This window comes from Limanda limanda, chromosome 14, assembly GCF_963576545.1.
Source record: "Limanda limanda chromosome 14, fLimLim1.1, whole genome shotgun sequence".
In the NCBI taxonomy this organism is placed as follows: domain Eukaryota; kingdom Metazoa; phylum Chordata; class Actinopteri; order Pleuronectiformes; family Pleuronectidae; genus Limanda; species Limanda limanda.
Genome location: NC_083649.1, coordinates 13,107,361 through 13,126,932, shown reverse-complemented (window position 1 = coordinate 13,126,932; position 19,572 = coordinate 13,107,361). Strand labels below are relative to the sequence as shown.

General features: G+C 40.1%; 2 protein-coding genes across 2 annotated transcripts in view; one reads left to right on the top strand and one right to left on the bottom strand.

Annotated features, from left to right (window-relative positions):
- Positions 1-5,368, top strand: part of larp1 (La ribonucleoprotein 1, translational regulator) — a 43,712-nt gene extending 38,344 nt beyond the window's left edge. The window contains exons 17-21 of the mRNA XM_061085276.1: positions 2-159; positions 362-506; positions 694-803; positions 1,017-1,144; positions 1,880-5,368. Of these exons, the coding sequence (XP_060941259.1) occupies positions 2-159; positions 362-506; positions 694-803; positions 1,017-1,144; positions 1,880-2,089 (751 nt within the window). The 3' untranslated portion in view covers positions 2,090-5,368. The remainder of the gene's footprint in view (position 1; positions 160-361; positions 507-693; positions 804-1,016; positions 1,145-1,879) is intronic.
- Positions 5,369-6,438: 1,070 nt separating this feature from the next.
- On the bottom strand, positions 6,439-17,690 carry faxdc2 (fatty acid hydroxylase domain containing 2). The gene is made up of 9 exons (XM_061086598.1): positions 17,601-17,690; positions 15,855-15,895; positions 12,785-12,882; positions 12,392-12,495; positions 11,828-11,949; positions 9,086-9,291; positions 8,224-8,329; positions 7,865-8,031; positions 6,439-7,352 (listed from the first exon to the last, which is right to left on the bottom strand). The coding sequence occupies exons 1-9, from the start codon at positions 17,620-17,622 to the stop codon at positions 7,196-7,198; spliced, it is 1,023 nt and encodes a 340-aa protein (XP_060942581.1). The 5' UTR covers positions 17,623-17,690; the 3' UTR covers positions 6,439-7,195.
- Between the last annotated feature and the right edge of the window lie 1,882 nt (positions 17,691-19,572).

Below are 19,572 nucleotides of genomic sequence, written 5' to 3'. Positions count from 1 at the left end.
GCTCTAACGCCAGCCCATCAGAGGGCACCCCTGCCCTGGGTAACATCGGCTGCACCCCCCAGTCCCTCCCCAAGTTCCAGCACCCGTCACACGAGCTGCTCAAGGAGAACGGCTTCACGCAACACGTTTACCACAAGTACCGCCGGCGCTGCCTAAATGGTAAACAAGCACACACATTTTCCGCCTTCTCCTCTATTGTATATTTATTTGATTCTGTCCTGAAATATCAAATTAAGATTTTTTCACTAACATATAACTGAAACTAGATCTTTTCTTCTCTCCTAGCCCATTGACATTATTTTTTTTTCTTTCTAAATAATAACCATGTCCACCTTCCCTCTCTCCTCTCGACTAATCACAGAGCGAAAGCGACTGGGAATCGGCCAATCGCAGGAAATGAACACACTCTTCCGTTTCTGGTCCTTTTTCCTGCGAGATCATTTCAACAGGAAGATGTACGAGGAGTTCAGACAGCTGGTGGTCGAGGATGGGAAGGAAGGATACAGGTAATAACCACTTTTTGAACTAATCTGCCCTAAGCTTGTGTGTTTGTTATTTACTTGTTGCTGAAATGTATAAGACAGTGAGCTCCAGTTGAGTCATTTCAGATTTTTAGCTTTTTCCCGTATCTCAAACATTGTATAGGTCCCTCAGATTGACTCTTCATTCTGTGTGTGTGTCGTCATGTTGCAGGTATGGTTTGGAGTGCCTCTTCAGGTACTACAGTTACGGTCTAGAGAAGAAATTCAGACCAGATATTTTTAAGGATTTCCAAGAGGAGACCATGAAAGACTACGAGGCTGGTGAGTTAATCAGTGTGCACAGATCAGAGCAGCCGAAATGGGTTCTTCATGAAACATCTCGGCTGGATCTGTTTCCTTATCATAAATTAATCCATGAATCTATTTGTTGATTAGAAGAACATCTTAAACACTGCAGTGCTTCAGTTTTCTTCTTTTTTAGATAGTGATTCACTTTCATCTCCTGCTAATTGTATCCGTGTCTCCTGTTTAAAGGTCAGCTTTATGGACTGGAGAAGTTCTGGGCCTTCCTCAAATACGCCAAAGCTAAAACCATGACGATCGATCCCAAGCTGCAGGACTGTCTGAGCAAGTTTAAACGTCTGGAAGATTTCAGGATCGATGTAAGTACAATGTATTTGTAAAGGTTTATATATATATATATTAGGGCTGGGCAAGTTAACTCGTTTTAATCGAGTTAACTCAAGTGATGAGTTAACTCGATTGTTTATCCGCCAATTATTTTCTTTTTTCCTGTTCTGCAGCAGTCAGCAACAGACTTTCACAAAATAAAAGCCTGACTTTCACAATAAAACAGTAAATAAATAATCAAACCTGAGTGAATGCGAGATAAAATAATTAATCGAGTTAACTCATCACTCGAGTTAACTCCATTGAAACGAGTTAACTTGCCCAGCCCTAATATATATTCATAGATCTATGACTCGTTTGTTTGGTTAATAGTTTGAATAAGAAATGTTCATGACAGTTTTTACATTGTATTTGTCCCTGAAGTAGCGACCACTGTTTCATTATCATCTCTCAGCTTTGAAGTTATGTTGCTCTGTAAACTCATTTAAAGTAGGATGTTTCATTTCTTAAAGAAAGTCCTCTACAGGTCAAATGTATGTCAATATATTCAAATTGATCTTAAAAATTAAACCTTGAGGTCACCACCGCCTCTCAGTGACTCAGTATAGTGACCCGATCACTCAACCTCAAACACAAATATACTCATATTTGTTTCATAAAATTTCTTTAAAAGAACAAGTAGCTGCAACAACACTGATGTCATGGTTTGTAGTAACTGAAAGTCATTTTCATTATCTGATCTCCACCCTGCTTGTGTATGTATCTAGCCGCCTATGGAGGAAGGGGGACGCAGAAGACACTCGTCCAGCGGCGACGGTCGCCGCCGGCACCCCTCCCAGCCCTCCAGTCGGCCCCACAGCCAGAACAGCTCAGGCCCCAGCCCCGCCCCCACCGCCAGGGATGATGCCAAACCCACCTGTCAGAAAACCCTCGCCATGGCCGACGACCCCGCACCGGACACCAAGACGCTGAAGTAACGCCACAAACACACCGGCCCGCATGGATCAACTCAACCACGTCTGGGAGTCGCCGGTTCTCTCTGTGCAGCGGGAGGGGGGTGGGGGAATCCAGCCCTTGGTTCTCACTTAAGTTTTTTTAGTTTTTTTTAATTGAGACAGAGAAGAAAATATTGAAAATTATCTCTTTGATCATAAGTTTTTTCAGTACTTTTTTTATTGAGTCAAAGAATGGATGAGGTATCCGGCTTCTTTTCTCACATCATTGCTGGTTCACACGGTGGATGTTTTGGCAGTGATTTACTATCCTGGATTTTTTTTTTTTATGTTTTACCCCCCCTCTCCATCACTGGAACCCCTCTGTGATCGTCACGCTGGCTGAATGATTTTTGATTCCTTGCCCAGATCTCAGATTAATGATTATTATTTCTTCGGCATGTGGTGGGATAGGAAATAGTTTGAACCGCACTGAGCATCTGAAAAAGTCCCACGGTCGACTCGCTGGCGGCTGCTCCTGACGTCCGACCGGACCAAAGTGGGTTGAACCAAGCGACTGACATTTTCATCCGCAGAGCCCAGAGCGAGCGCTCATCTTAGGGCTGAAAATTAGAAAATATTTGTTTTACTTTATGGCTTGACACTGAGGGGAGAAACAATTAAGAGCCAAATGATAAAAAGAAAGAAAGGAAAAAAAAGACTTGTAGCGCCCCCTCAGTGTGGACATGATCATTGAAAGTTGCCTTATTTTCATGGTTTTACCGCTTCGAACTTGTGCCCGCCACCTTATTGTTGATTGTACAGCATTGAAATCACCCATATATCTGGTCACAGTATGCAGCAGATGCCACTAAGTGGTGCTGTTCCTACCAAACTGCATCCCCCTGCCTCGGCCCCCCCCCCCCCCCACCCCCTTCACCTTTTCTCAGCTGTCTTCCAAGTGTCATTGGGTCTGTTACAAGTCCAGTAAATCTTCCCTGTGTTTGCGAGTCGTGGCTTTTTGTGCTGAAAACACTTCAGTCAGGTTGAAGTTTGTCGCCCCCACCTCCCCCCACTAAAGATCTCTCTTTGGGTGCTTCCTGACTCTCTCTGAGCCCCTTCACCTTCCCCGTCACACGAGTTGCATCCATCCGTTAATCCATCCGCTTGACATCCATCCATCAGCTGACCATCAGTGACACTACAGGACTGGAATCATCCATCTGAATTACTTGAAGAAACGATGGTTATGAGGAAGGGCCTTCGCTCTCTGTGCTAAAGCTCTGGATGGAGACGCTAACGAGGTTCAAACATTTGGCTTCAAACTTCAACGGTGGCCGACCCACTGCTTCAGGAGGCCGACTGGGCCTCCTCTGTTTCACACACATGTTCACACGTCAGTTACAGGCACGAACACAGGTACAGATGTAGCAGCCTGAGCAAGATGAAAACTACGCCCGCAGCTCGATGTCTTGCCTCGTTGTGGACAAAAACTCAGAGACTATTGTTTGCTCACACCCTGATCTGTTCGGTCATCTCTCTTCCTGCAGTCCCCTGAGTGGATCGTTCAATCTTCATCCACCTCGTACTGATGATATCAAATACTGATTTTCTTTTCCTCCGATTTATGTAAATGTGAATTTGACAGATGAAGAGAAATGATTACAGCTCCCTGCTACTTGTTTTATTGTTTATAGAACAGATTATATATTTGCCTTACACGTGTACGTACTCTAACTTTTTTTTTTTTTTATGGTCTCATAATTATCTTTAATGCTTTTTAATTTCAATTTGCAGTGTTTCTAGCGTTGCTATGATAAAGGTTGGGTTTGTATCAGGCTGTTTAAAAAAAAAAGAAGAAGAAACATCCGTGGATTTCAGAATGGGGAACATGGTTCACATCACAAAAGGGAAAGTTGACATCAGGTTGTTGACGTGTGTCTGTTAAAAACAAAACCTGTTCATAGTTTTACCAATGTTGAAATTAGTTAATTTGCTGTTTTAGCCAAAATGACAGCGACTTTTCAACCATCCGTTAACGTGGCCCAGAGAGTTATCAAATCTTCAGCCTCCAGGTTTTTGACAGTGTCAGCAAAGTTTAAAATGGTTAAAAATGAATTTGGAGGAGAGTATTGAGTCTTAATACACACGTTTATCCTGATGCAGATAAAGTGACCCATTTTTAATTGACACAACATGTTTGCTGCCGAGTACAGACACAATATGTTCAAATGCTTTTGAGAAATAACTTAGACAAAGCCTGACATTTTAGTTGAATCTGTGTTGGACACATGTGCCTGTTATTGTTATTGTTTTTTTAAGTCCAGGTCCTATCTTCCTTTAGCCTGTTGGTTGACGTTCCAGCAGATTGGAGGTGGATCTCACATCGTCTTGTCAGTGTTTCGTCACTCTCTTCCTCTAAACCCCAAATTGTTGGAAACGTGAAAATGCAAAGCAAAGCTATATTTACTTTTTCTTTTACTTTCAATGTCATGTTGGTTTAACTTCAGGGAGATTTGGATCAGTATCAGAAACTTACAGTTGATGCATCAAGTTGTTTACTGGAGGTTTATAGACAGAAAAAAAGCTACAAACTGTTGAGGAAGGCAAAACTCTGTGAATTTCCCCAAACCAGCGAAAGCCTGGAGCTGATGTGTGGCTGCAGACATGACGTTCTGCCAGTAGGGGGCGCCTTCCTCCTGGGGCAGTCAAGTGATCCCTCCTTCTAATGTGATCATCACCTGCCATCAGACATTTGGCCATTTCAAGTGTTTTTGGAGCCGTCAGCCTTCTATATCAGCTTAGAACTGCTGTTTGCTGCCCACACTAAACTGTAGGGGGCGCTACAGCCTCCATTCAGCAGTTTCTCATGGACGTAGCCAGATGGCCAGACAGGAGGGATGAATGATGGACGCAGGGAAGAGAGGGAGCAACAGAAAAAAAGAGAAAAAACCTGAGTGGGGTTTGTGACGTTGCTGAGGAATATGGCTGGTTGTGATGACTGGACACTGAAAACAGGACGAAATTCCATAAAGCCATATGAATAAGAAATAACTGTATATGAACCATTAAAATAGTTCATTACATTACAATATCCTAGGCTTGTCATGAGGAAAAAAAGATGAAAATGAGGAAAAGAACAAAAAAATATATAAAATGGAAAAATGTAAAATACTTGAATGAGATCTTGTATAATATCATTTAATATTCATAATATCTGCTTTGTAGGCTGATGTGATTCGCTATTAGTGTTATTTGTAATTTGTAGTAATTATGCTTTCCTTTAATAAAGAAAAAAACCACAAAACGGACAAAAAAACCTCAGACGCGGCTGTTGACTCTTTTATTTTTGAGTGTAAATGTGTGTGTTGACTTGTTCTTACTGTAAATCTTTGAGGACCATGAACAGAATATTCACAGGCACTCTCTTTATAGGGCGGTTTGTGGGTTAGGGTTAAGGTAACAATTAGGTTAGGGGTTAGCTCGTATTTACTGAAAGTTTTTTTTATACTTTTAGGGTTAGGGCTCTAACTAGGGTTAATGGGCTTGTGTAGGTCAGTCACCTGTGAAGACCAGCATCATTTACCCCTGAACCAGCGCGGAGAAATGCGGTCCCTGGGCCGCAGGGATGAGCCAGCCCCACGCCACTACGCTGCCATGGGTGGAACCAGGACACCAGTGGACACAGGAGCTGGGTCCGAACTCATGGGTAAGTTTGGAAGGCTGTCGTGTTGGCAGGACTTCAACCAGCTATTCATTGCACAATATCGAATAATATGTAAATTTAAAAACAAAAATGAACCATAACCATTTCAAATTAAGTATATAAAAAAACCTGCAGGGGCACATCCTGCGCAGAAACCCATTGCGCAGGAATTGCATGCACAGTTTTTTTTTTTAATTTTAAAAATGTTTTATTCATTTAATTTCATTGAATTTTTCTATTTTTAATTAATTTAAATTTACATAGTTTTATTTATTTTGCGATTTATAGGTGTTTGAAATCCTGCCAATTTTAAGAGTTCAGTATTTTGACGGCACGAAGATAAGAAAGATTGGGGATCAAACCCGTGACTTTTGTGTTGGAGAACGACCACTCTAACCACTAGGCCAAACCACCTGCTGTCCAAATGTTATTGTAGATGCCTGACATTTTGCGTGTGTATGTTGGGGGGCACCAATTTGAAATCTCGCCTAGGGTGCCAACATTGCCAGAGCCGGCCCTGGGTTCGAGGGAGGGGAATATGTAATATGCGAACCAGTGTTCTCACTAAGATAGAAGTACAAGACTGTGTGTTTAGAGTGATCTTTTGGATTAACCCTTTTTTCCTGTTACCACAGCTCATCTTTATTAAAGTTTTAAAACTTAAAAAGTCCAGTAAAACCATATCAACCACAGTAGGGAACATCATCTTTATTTTTTTATTAATTAAACATTTATTCCCAACATTCAGTCCTTTTAATACAAATGTTATGGAAGTCCTCTGTATTACACCAAGACACATTTAACATTCAGTATTTTAAGTCTCATGGAAAAGAAAAGTGCAAGAACCCAAACCTTGTCTGAGCAGCAAGTGAACATGAGTCTAAACTGGTGAGATGTTACTAAACCAGACTTAAAGTACTAGAGGAGATTTGTGATTTGTTTTATCACCACAACAGAGTTTTACTTAACATTAAAACCAGAATCTTTTTCTGCCGAAATTATCCAAATAATCCAAAATGGATAAAAAGTAAATTGCACATGAAAGTAAAAGATCCAACTTTAAGTTTTAATCATGTATCACTTCAACTAATAAAAGCTTCTTCAAACTTGTTCACTTATAGGATGTTATAGATTATAACCCTGAACTACTGACTTCTCTGACATAACTGACAGTGAACCAATCAGGAGAGGCTTTTAAACTGCCACGTCCACAGAGGAGGCTAAACTTCAGCATGAAACCTGCACATCCGGTTAAGTGCAAAAACAAAATATTTCATCTTGTAAAAATAAAACCACAGATCACCACAGTCTGATCAACAGCTTTTCTGGATAAAAATTGTAATCGTCATTTTATGATCAATTTGGAAGATTCATCTTCAGGTGTCGCGGTGACATTCTCAAACTTGGTGAGGCCTGAGGGTTTAGAGGTCAGGGGTCGCGGGTCATCACTGACCCTTCTTGGGGGAGTCAGGGATGCTCTCGTTCAGCGGGGTGAAGCCGGCGAGCACGACGTGGCGTTCGTACTGCTTGGTCTGCCGGAATTTGCTGTCAGTGCCGTGGAGCCGGTCCAGCACACCGAGCACTCCGAAGTTCTGGTTGAACCTGGACCCAGGAGGGTTGAGTGGCAAGAGGTTAAAGGAAAAGACTCTTTACACAGGAATTAACAATCACATTCAAAAACCTGATGTCCCTATTACCTCTGATAAGGAGATTATGTTTTTTCCCTGTTGGTTGGTTGTGCGGTTTGTTTGTAAGCAGGGTTACTCAAAAACCAGTTAGTGGATTTTCATGAAACTTATACAGGAAGTTCCTTTCACTGTTTTTAACATTTTCAGATGAGAAGTTTTTGACATTTTTATCAGTTCCCCAAAGGATGGTTCATGGATCTTGATAAAAAAAAAATCTGACATATTTAGAGGACTGATTTCTATAAGTGTGTGAATTTTGGTGCAGCTTAATTGGATTTAAGGTGACTGTTGGGCCTTGGAGGACGTGTGCATTCACCTGCAGCTAAAATCAGAACCCAACAAACACGGTATTTAAGTAACATCAGCTAAAAAGTAACCAAATGTTTGATACATTTAGTAAGTTTTTGAGTGGGCAGGGGGACTCACTTGAGGTGGTGGAAGTCGTGGAACTCCGGGGAGGGCAGGAAGGGGAGGTGGTATCCACAGTGGGAGATGGTGGTGCTCCACAGGACCATGCATAACCAGAGGGAGGTGGTGGTCACATGGGAGTTAAGGAGCATGGGTCCCATCACCACCGGCAGCATGTTAGAGATCTACCGGCAGAGAGGAGGAGCAAACCGGTTTAATGGCCGGAGAGAAATCCAGAAGAACACTCAAAATCAAACTTTCGACAGCTGAATCAGATACGAATGATTCAGGGATACAAGATAATTTAGAGTCAGAATGCACTGATGTCACATTGAGGGTGAGGTAGAGAATGAAAGGGAGGGGGGGGGGGGACTCACCACATGCTCCAGGGGATGAGCGTAAATGCAGACGAGGCCGATGGGAGCGGTCCACTCGTGGTGCTGTTTGTGGTAATGCTTGTAGAGGCTGGGATGGTGGAAGAGCCTGAGAGAAAAGTTGATAATCAGAATATCAACACAGTTTTAACCTCCTGATACCTCATCCTACCTAATATCTGCAACAACAGGGTCTATATAAGTAATCTAGGTATTTATAAAGAGGCAACACTGCTGAGATCTTTGCTGAGGTGTGAGCAGCAGTCTAGATATTACTGGGTCAGGTTAAATGACGATGGAAGACAAAATAAAGGGAAGACTCCATGTTTGCCTAAAAGTTTATTGAGAGTGAATATCTCCTATGAATCATGCAGTTGTCGCCCAGAACCTCCTGCAATACATATCATCTGAACAAATGCTTATTTTTATTCTAACCAAGTGAAGCAGAGCAAATTACAGAGGTTTTAGTAGAGCTATCTACAGGCATAGTCTCCAAATGGCTGTAAAATCTATGCCATTTGAGATGTATCCCTGTAAACCCCAGTTTCACAACATAAGATACACAGGGTGATATCATAGCAACCCATTGTATTTTATTACCTTCATTTATTATTTCTTCTTAACTGTTTAAACTCAGCTTCCAAGCAAAAGGTTTTCACGTGTTTGTACTCGTATAACTTGTATAAATTGTGTAAACATCTTGAATTCTGCCAGTGGCTCCTTATATTCATGTCCTACCGTTTACCACTAGGTGGCAGTAATGTGTGGTGTTCAGTGTTCCAATGACGATAAACATGCCTCCACTTTTCACTGAGCACAGAAACCTTTCTTCAGCATAAACGTGATAAACCTGAATGATCTGTACCTGTGTGAGTAGTAGAACATGAGTTCCTCTACGAGGGAGAAGATGGCAAACTGCATCAGGGCCCAGTGGAAGGTGGGCAGCTCGGGACCACAGGGGTTCCCTCTCCAGCTCATCACCAAGTAAACCGCCACCATCATGGCCCCCGAGATGATGAACTGGTTGAAGGCCACGGTCTTAATTGCATGACGAAGCTTTGCTGGATCCACCTGGAGGATGAGGGAGGAGTCATGGGAACGTCAATACTATATAAATATGCATATAATCTTAGATGTCAGTGTTAAATATAGTTGCATTTCTTCCACAATAAAATTAGTATGTATAACAGTTCTATATATATGGTTGTATTGGTGATTTCCTTTTATTTAGTTTCTGGTTGACCTGCAAATAATCAAACCTGACCATTTTTGTTCCCATATCTGCGATACTGATCTAGTATCTTTTCTTCTTGGTATCCTGATATCAGCCGTTCCTCATCTTGATTCATTGCAGGTCAATGATGATAATGTAGAAACATTATCCTCATTAGATGCTACAAAATATTACTTGTCTGTGTTTGTCTTGTTTGATATCGTGTCCAACCTTTTAAGAAATGTGCTGTGAATGAAGATTATTATTAGTATTGAGGGTCGGAGTTAGTCAGTAACTGTTTCTAAATCGTTTTGTTCTCATTCGTTCTTATTATTCTTATTGTTATTTATGCTGCACTAATTATCTTCTACACTAAAATTCAAATACAACTGGATCTCTCAGTAAACTTTGAACCCTGGTTATAAACACACAGACATATCCTGACCTTTAGGTGCGCATGTGCATGTGTGTGTTTGTGTCAGCACATGTGTGTACATGTAAGTAAGATTACATGTAAGTGTACTCAGATGAACTTTTGCACAGTTTCTGTATTTATACTATTGACATGTGTGTTGACTGAAGTACAAACACAACAACCGAGGATGATTGGACCTGTTCCAACAGATATTTTGACTTGACTGAAGCAGAAATTAGTTTATTATTCATTTAAGCTCCAGTCTGCTTCTTGATTTATTTACCACATTGAACCGAACAAACACCAATACCTGTGAAACACTGGAAATGTAAGAATCTTTGGTTTAGTGTGGAAAATGGACAAAAGTTCCCCCAAACATCAGATATGTCAGGAAACAGATCCTGTCACTAATTTGGTTGAATTTAGACAAAAACAATGAGAAAAACATCTATGTCGGACAAGTGGCAACAGTCTCTGAATGGATTATACAGGTAGATTAACTGATAAAATACACAACCAGTTATGCAAGTTGTATTGTTGTTATATAATAGCACATCCTGGCTTTGTTTATGACCCGTGCTGCCCAACCTGTTACTGTCGGTCAGTGAACTGAGGTATCTCTCTCCTGAGTATTGGGCCATAGGAAACACTTAGCTTATCACTGCTGATTACAACAAAGAGAAATGTTGTGTAAATGTAAGTCACACAAACTTATTTGATGTGTTGCACAGCTGTGCAAAGCAGATACAAGAAAAATGGTTTGATTTTGGAAATAGTTTGATTTTTAGTAAACCCTGAAAACACTTAACGCACACTGCCTTCTTTGTTCTAATCAGTGAAAGGTAATCCATAATCCTATCACATTTCCAGAGTCACCTCGAGCTCTGGTTATCAGACATGTCAAGTCTTTATCTCTGCAGTGTCCAACAACATCTGTTACTCAAACAGGACTTTGGTCAAATGGACATTAGGACATTTGGTCTGAGGGACCACATGTCCTCTCTGTTTCTGCTGAGGAGAGTCTCTTATCCTTCAGTGAAGAATTGGCCCTCCTGTGTTAAATAATTGTTGTGTTCCTGCAATTTATTGGTCCGTGCAATCGTCACATCAGACCCTATAATGATTTTCTAGGTGATCTTTAGGATGCTCTTAATTTTTGTCTTATGCTAATTTCAGACATGCACCAACGTCAGACATTTTCCTACCAGCCTCTTGAGTACCATGTCCACAAAATGTCCAAATGAGCCCGTTTGAGAATACAGCAGGAAAATATCCAGAAAAATTATAGTGAGCGAGAGGGTGTTTGGATGATGTTTTCAAAACGTGACGGAGGTTAAACTGGAAGAATGCTAATATCTCAGGAGTCATGCACAGAGAAGATACTGAGGAAGATGTCAACTTGGAAAGACAACTAGATTCGAGAAGTTTTGGCGGAAATTCTCAAATATTCTGCTGCAGTAAACGCGACTGGCCGAAGAATCTCCAGCAGTGTTCTTCTAAAGTCACACACACACAAACTCCTGAAAACTCCCAGACTGAAATTTCCAGACAGTTTCCAGATTTCCAAAGACATTTAACATGGGGGCTGGAGGGAAAAATCCCAGAAAAGTTGGGAGAAACTGACGTTCATTTGCAATCTCACATACTGCCCCTCTGAAAAATGTCAGGAAAATGTCCAGAGTTCAGTGCATGTCTGAAAGCAGCTATAATGAAAATATTGGCGGTAGAGGTTGAAGTGGCGTAGTTACCTCGATATAAAATTAGCAGTAGTATTAATAGCAGTAGAGGCAGTAGAAATAGTAACACTGGTGCTGGTGTATTGAGTAGTGCAATAAAAAAAGGAAAGAATAGAGAAACATCTCTACACTTACAAATGGATAATAAAACTGTAGGAAAAATTGCGCAATACATAATAAATGAAAAACAAAATAAAAACAGTATATAGACCAAACTTCTACTAATGAGGCTTTTTATCCTACCGGGCTATTCTTGTCCGGCTGGATGCGGTAGCGGGTGATGAAGGACGGTTTACCGGTGGTGTCCGCCAACAGCAGCAGAAAATTCGGGGTCCAGAACGCCACGGTGGGGATGAGCGCCGTCCCTGTTGAAAAAACCAAGGCCACTGTCACAGTTACATTCTTTTATATAATTACTATTATATTATTACTTAAACTACATGTTTCTTATCTTGTAATACAACAGAGAAATACAGAATCGGTCGGACAGTTTATGACACGAACGCATGATTTCTGCATGATAAACGTTGACAGCAGAGGTTTCAGTTGTACCTCATCCGTGACTGATACCAAATCAAAAAATATCTTCTGTGAAGTCACATCATCTAGACAACAAACCTCTGTCTGTGTCTCAAATGAGATGAAATCCTGCTTGTTTATTTATTTTTTTAAAGCTGCTGTGAAAACTTCCTCTGGCCGCAACGAGCTTGTTCCTGCTCTGACAAACCTCTCTGTGTTCAATCAATAACCTCTGTTGCTTTGCAGCACGATCATCTGGAGAAACACAACTACGCAGTTGTTTCGTACCCAAGAAGAAGAGAGCGGTATCGTGACCCTCAAAGGCCACGTACAGCCGGTTCCACATGTCCTGCCAGAAATCGCCTGAAGCTCCCCAGAATCTCTGAAGATGCCTGGAGGGAGAATTAGTGTTGGGTGTCAGGTTTGCAGGATGTTTTAAACATGGTGATATCAAACATTTATTCCAAACACAGGCCCAGTGCTGCTCTGTCCTGCTCTGCAGCGTCCTCTCCAGACCCCTCCGTCTACTTCTCTCCAATTCTGTTTCACTTATTTTCCTGCTTTTCTCACCAGCTCTACTGTGTATTGATTTGATAACCTGCAGGTTCTCCTCAGGCTTATTTCAGGGCAAACTGCTGCTGTGTTGCAATGTTGATACTGTTTGGTTTAAAGCGATCTTACCATGTCAGCGAGTTGCCGAACGCTGCCAACAATAAGATTCCAGATCCGATGACAACGGCAGCTTTCTTCACAGAGTCCCACAGTCCTGCAGGGCCGTCCTGAGCAGAGAGACAGCAACAGTTTTGTATTACCTTTGTTGATGCTGCGCCACATCGACGTTTCCCACAAAAACTTCCTGCAGTGTGGATATGTCTCTAAAACCAACACTGAGGCTGTTACTCAATCCAGTGCCTGTCCATGGGGAGGACAGCACTGTGGCCTCTTGGGTCTGTTCACATGTAGGTGAAACGCACCATCAGAATGCATAACACCAGTAGGAAATATACAATTGATCTACAGTTGAGGATAGACACATTAAGACTAGCATTGATTACACTGACAGGTCTTTAGTGTATTCTGTTAATCGTTCCCTTTAACATAGATAGAAACCAGAATCACATGTTTAAGCATGCTGCCCTCATGATTGGTTTCTCAGAGATTCCTCTATGTGTTTCTCGTCCCCCCAGGGAATGATCGGACCTGTTAATGGATGAGTATAGAACATGGGTCATGTCCTTATGACTTCACCATTTCATTTACATTATATGCTTAGACACATGCAGTCATGTCCTGCTAAACCATGGGATGTGGGACGTTGTAATGGGCGTAGGCAACCTCTCTATAATGTTGGCTTGACTCCTGCAAATTCAGGCTGTCATTATTGGTGTGTGATGTCTCCGGTTATCTAGATGCCCGTCCTGATCTGTGAACTTCCTTGTAATAAACTAAACTACTAAACAAGCTAGTTCTGGGTCCGCAGATCCTTCCTTCAACTTCACCATCATCGACATCTCGGCTGCTCAGAATACACGATATACATATAACAACATAGAAGGTATACTGAGTTCACTGTAGTTCTATATTTCAAAAAGTTATTGTAACAACACTTCCTGCAGACATAGAGTTTAAATGATAAAAGTATATTGTTTGACCACATCATACATTTGCATGGTTTACAATTTTTCGTGATACAAGAGAAGACGGTATTTTAGTAAGATGAGCAACAGGATTTGTCCATTTATTGCTTTGACTTTTCAATTTAGAAACATGTCCCATTCACTAACATGGAAGAGGCAGGGCTTGTGACGTGTAGTGCTGTCGGCCACCAGGGGGCGATCAAGCAGCTTGTCGTCACTTTAGGTGAGCTGTCATGTCTGTCATCTTTGTGTTCAGTCTATGATCAGATATTAATTGTTTGCTTTTATCCCTGCGGAACAGACTTAACAATGTTGAGTCTTACTTGTTGCACTTGAGATTTTGTCAATAGAAGCATTAAAGATTAATCTTCTAGATACAATATTTCTTTTGAATACTGAATCTAAAATGTACAGATGCACAGTTAATTTAATCAAAGCAAAATCTGCGCCAGGCCGACAAACTGGATCAGTTCACTCAGCAGGAATTAAGACCAAGGATTGACTCATTCACCAGACTCTCTTAAACACCAGGCATTACCCCGGCTGCCCCTGGCTCAACCATGGCAACAGTTACAGATATGTCACACTGGTGTTAGTACATTACTGTCAGAGCCACAAATACATCCATCCAAATAAATTATCACATTTTACAGATAAAAAAGTACACAGATGAGTGCAATTCTTTCAAATCTAACGAATAAATTCTGTAAAATCCCCAAAAGAACACAAAAGTGCACTGTCAGTGTGCTGCAGCAGACAGTAAATATTTGTCTGCTTGTCATGGCTCCCTGCAGAACTCCATTAATGAGCTCAGAGAAAAAACTAGAAGAACAACTTCTAAAAAAAAAAAAATGGCTTCATTAGTACCTGCAGTTATGTGATGAATTTCAAGAGAATCAGACTCTCGGCCAGACGTCTGCTATGTCTATATGACGCTAATGTGAGCTTTGACTGATGGTCGGTTGGTTAAGATAAATGAAAAGCTGTTAATCATATGATCATGTAAAACATTAATAAAAACCTTCATCTGAATGTTCAAACTAAACCTCAGCTCAAAATATTGACTTTGGCATCGTAATGATGTTGTCTTACATGGGAGGTAGTTCCAAAGTTTGTGGCAGCCGAACCTAGTGTGTGCACATTTCTTGTCTTCTGGTTAATGATAATTTTATAAAATGTATTGATTGGTGTACTGGTTAGAGAGGCTCTCGTCGTGAAGGAATATTTGACCACGCTCACGCATTACATCTGCACAGCTCCATTAGGAGAATAGACACAATAGACTCATTCCACACATACTCCCTTTTCTCTCTGAGCAGTACCCAAGGTCGGGTTAGAGATAAAGGGCCAACGAGCAGTTCAGTGTAGTGTCTAGGTTAAAGGACTTTCTTACTCAATTCAGATGCCCCAGAAAGAGAGGCATCACCTCAAACCCTATCGTGTATTTCACCAGTGGCAAGACGTAAGGACACAACGTGATTTAGGAATGCATACTTTAGGCTTAACTATCCGATAGGATGCGAACACCTACATGTAACATAGAGAGTGATAGCAGAGCAAGCCTTTTGTGGATGTGCTGTTGGAACGGGTGACGCAAGGGGAGGGAGACTTGTTGGTGACAATTGCTCATGTTACTCTGTAGGCGTTGGTTTATCGTTTCACCTTCTGGTCTCCTTGATGTGTCAAGACTACATTAAACTCTTCTGAATAAGACATCGGCTGCTCTCTGAGTTCTCCTTTCACCAGCTTTCAGAAAACTTCCATCACACTTGTGTCATATTGTCTGTAGACGACACTGAAATACTAAAAAAGTTCTCTAGGACTTGACAACTTTGCCTCAAGTATATATCTTACAGTTTGTTTTCAGTGAGATGCCAAAAAAGGTTAATAGTTATTTTTCAAAGTAAAACGCAACCTCCACTGGAAGAGTCACGACGAGAAACAACCAAAAACCAAACCAGGAAATGAAACTAAATTATGACGAGGCGAAAATGCACAGCAGGTCGTCATCGTGGGTGTTGGCTGTGACTCGTCGTGCTGGGTTGTTAGTGTTACAGATCTGCTCGGTATTGTTTCTATTGAATTAATGTCATAGTAGAGTGATGTGATCTCACCTGTCTGCTGACACTGCCCTTCATGGCAGCTCCACTCGTATCTGTTGAGACAATTTAAAGATACTTATTTATCATTGTCGTTTTCCAGGTATAATCAGAACACATTCATGCAGAATATATTTAAGCGAGCAACCTAAATATCTATTGAAACAAATTAAAACAAGTGAAGTTTAGCATCACAAATTTAAAACCCTCTGATTTATGTTTGAAGCAACAGTGGAACTGTTCCAAACTGACTGATGGTGGAAGATTAGAGATCACATGCTCTGATGTTCAGTATAAAAAGAAGGTGGCCTAATCCGAGCTTGTTTCAAAAAGAAATGGTGGTTAGAAATCTGTCTTTTCTGTTGAAAAGTTTAAGAAAGTAACTTTAATGCAATAACTTACAAAAACTTAGTAACTCAATTAAATATTCTGTAATATTTGTCTTGAATAATAAACTCATATCTATACAGTTCATAACATTCTTATCCTGAACCTTCACTGATTTCTCCATTCAAATTTGAAATAATAAAACTGTTTTACCACAAGTAATATATGTAGCCCTCTCTTACTGTTTTGTATCCCTCCATGGGAAAATAATCATCTTAGTGCAGTGAAGCCTGATGCAAAATTTACAGCTAGAGGATTAAACATAATCCTGTTATAATCCATCTTTAAAATGTGAACTTTTACTGTGAGAACCTGCTCCACTCTCATCCCCTCTCTCCTTTAATGGTAGTTCAGAAAGAAAAGACACTGCATATACTTTCAAGGGCTGATGCTACTGATGTTTATGTTATGTATGGATGAGTGTACTCACTCAGTCATAATTTAACTTGTTAATCTATCACAAATCGTATTTTGTCTGATCAGCATCCAAATGTATTCAGTTTATTATCAAGAAAATAAATATCTCTCATCTTTCTATGGAAACAGTTCATTAATTTGCTGATCACTGAGGCTCTGGAGACTGAAGAGTAACACTGATTCATAAAATTACAGATGATGATCAAACACAGGGAGGTGGCGGTTTATCTGAGTGACATAAATTATATTGGCTTTGATGAATTACTTTAATTACCAAGGTACAACTTAAGATCAAAGTTTAGGCTTCAATAACTGGACATACTCAAGCACGCACACCTGCCAAATTATGAACTGAATTACGTTTTATCCGTCAAGTATTATCTGATCAGCTGACTATGCGTTAAACACAGTCCAGGAATTATTATAAAATATGTGTTTAATCATTATCAATAGAGAATAAACTGAGTTAAAGACTACGTTATATTATTGAAAACTATACTATATTCGACCATCCCCCAGCTTCAGAAATCCAATGATTATGATGTTTTTTCCCAAAATAATTTCCCAATAGTTGTATAAAGTACTTAATCTGTTGATTAGACTGACTAAGAAATTAATGTTTTTAATGAAGGAAATGAATTGAAAAAAGTTGTCAAAAAAATCCACAGCAAAAACAATATTTAGCCTCGTGCTCAGACAGATGTAGTTTTTTTTTCGTTGACTCCCACAAACTATATTTAAATATATGCAAAGCACAGGAAAATTATAGGGATTTCAACAGAGATCGAGGTAGATGATGAACGAGTTGAGAACAACATATGAACTGTGCCTTGATACTGAACACCTCAGAACAACCCGAACCTACACTGCTGTTGTTTTTAACTGAATAATTGTTTTTTAATCTGAATTGAGGAAACACACTCACGGACATGTTATGGAGACAAAGGTGGGACTTACCACGAACTGCTGTCTGCACCATGATCAACCTGCTGCTTCCTCTCTCTCTCTCTCTCTCTCTCTCTCTATCTCTATCTCTCTCTGCTGCTTGCCTCACCACTCTTTATTTACAACACTGCAACTCTTCTGATTGGCTGGTTGTGGGTCAGCTGACTGACAGGTTTTTTTCTCCCTCCAGTGTTCGTGGATCCAGGTGAAGGTTAAGGCTCAGCATGGTCATCACCATAGACTGAGTATAAAAACACTGGAAACAGATGACACTGCAAAATAAAATAAATAAAAACATTCAGTGAAACGTACGCAGATTACAGTGCAATACTCTCTACTGCAATTAGGTGCTGTAGTGAAATATAGAAAGTATATTTACTCAAAAGTACTTTACTCAATCACTTATTTATCATGCAATCTTATACTTCTTCCCTGCCCTCTTTATATGTGAATAATATTTATACATTTTTTTTATATTCCTTAGCATGTTACTGAGACTTTTTTTACTCTTGCTGCTGTAATACCACAAAAATGATTGTGTTATATGTACAGTATATGGGTCGACTTCTTCAAATATGAGGATTTGCTGTTTTTCTCCCTTTATTTTAACAATTTAATGACATTTTACAAGACAAAAATTGTGGAAATTTCACTTTGGACTTTGGCCCGTACATATGATCACATTTTTTACAACCCACACATTTGATGTTGATGACTTTTTATCTTCAGACTCAGGGTCCAGATAGAATCAGAAAATAATATATCGATACTAATAAACAATACAAAAATCTATAATGGCAGTATCTACATTGACTCTATCATTTAAAATGAAAATAATCATTTGTTGCTGTCTTATATGTTATAAAATAATCTACTACAACCAACCACAGCAGTAAAATACTTATGTCATCTTTAACAGCATAACAATCACAGGTCACATTTTTGTTCATTGTATTGGCAGGATTCATTTAATACTTAAAATAAAACGTATTTTTTCCAATTATGCTCCCTTACTTTAACTTTAAACACACACACACACACACACACACACACACACACACACACACACACACACACACACACACACACGTCTTCTATTCATTAATGACATCTCCTTCAGCTATCACTTGACTCTCTCCCTGACCCACACCACGTCCAGTCGTCCTGCTGCTGCAACACGTGGCTCCACTATCACTCATTATTACTGTACATGGGGTCACCACAGTGGTTGTGTAAAATTAGTACGACCTTGAACACTGATGTGTGACAGATAATCAGACCTGCAGACCCTTAAGAGAGAGAACTGACGTATTTTTCACTTCACTCTGGACCTTCTCTTATCCACAGAGACATGTTGGAGAATGTATCAACAGTATTAATGTCTTTATTTAGTGTCTGAAATTCTAAATTGTTGCATTCAAAAGACAATGCATGACAAAACAAACTCACATTCATGTTTAAATCCTTGCATCTCTAACCACATTGTACACATTGCACACTACAGCAGGCCTCAATAGCCCTGCTGTAGTGTGCAGGATGCTGGGAATTATCTGTGCATGTGATGGAAGAATGCACAGTGGAGGGTTGAAATTCAACATGCAGCTTGTGCTGCATTCCATACATCTTTAAAATAGTGTTTTGAATGATGTTTTTACTGCTCAGCGTTTAATTTGCTTAGTTGTTTTTTTTTTCAAAATTCCCAAAATTCCCGAGCTAAACTTCCCATGGAAAGTTTTGCCCCTTTGCAACCCTATATGTTATATGTTATATGTTATATGGTATGTCATTTTTTAAATTTTGTAAAAAGCCTGTCTACTGCGTAGATGTTGCCTGCCATGTCATAAGAATTTCACTGCTCTGATGACACTGTCAATGGTGCATGTGACAATAAACTTTGATTTGATTTGATTTGATTTGATTTGATTTGATTTTTCTACTTTCTTAAACGTTGCACCTTCAACATTTTTGTGAATTTCTAAAGAAA

What these genes read in the sequence shown, in the direction of transcription:
- faxdc2 (XM_061086598.1), bottom strand. Translation starts at nt 17,622, where the DNA reads ATGGTGCAGACAGCAGTTCGTG. An exon ending in GGTGCAGACAGCAGTTCGTG is followed by an intron (nt 15,896 to 17,600) that starts GTAAGTCCCACC and finishes TTGTCTCAACAG; the next exon opens with ATACGAGTGGAGCTGCCATG. An exon ending in TTCGGCAACTCGCTGACATG is followed by an intron (nt 12,496 to 12,784) that starts GTAAGATCGCTT and finishes TTCTCCCTCCAG; the next exon opens with GCATCTTCAGAGATTCTGGG.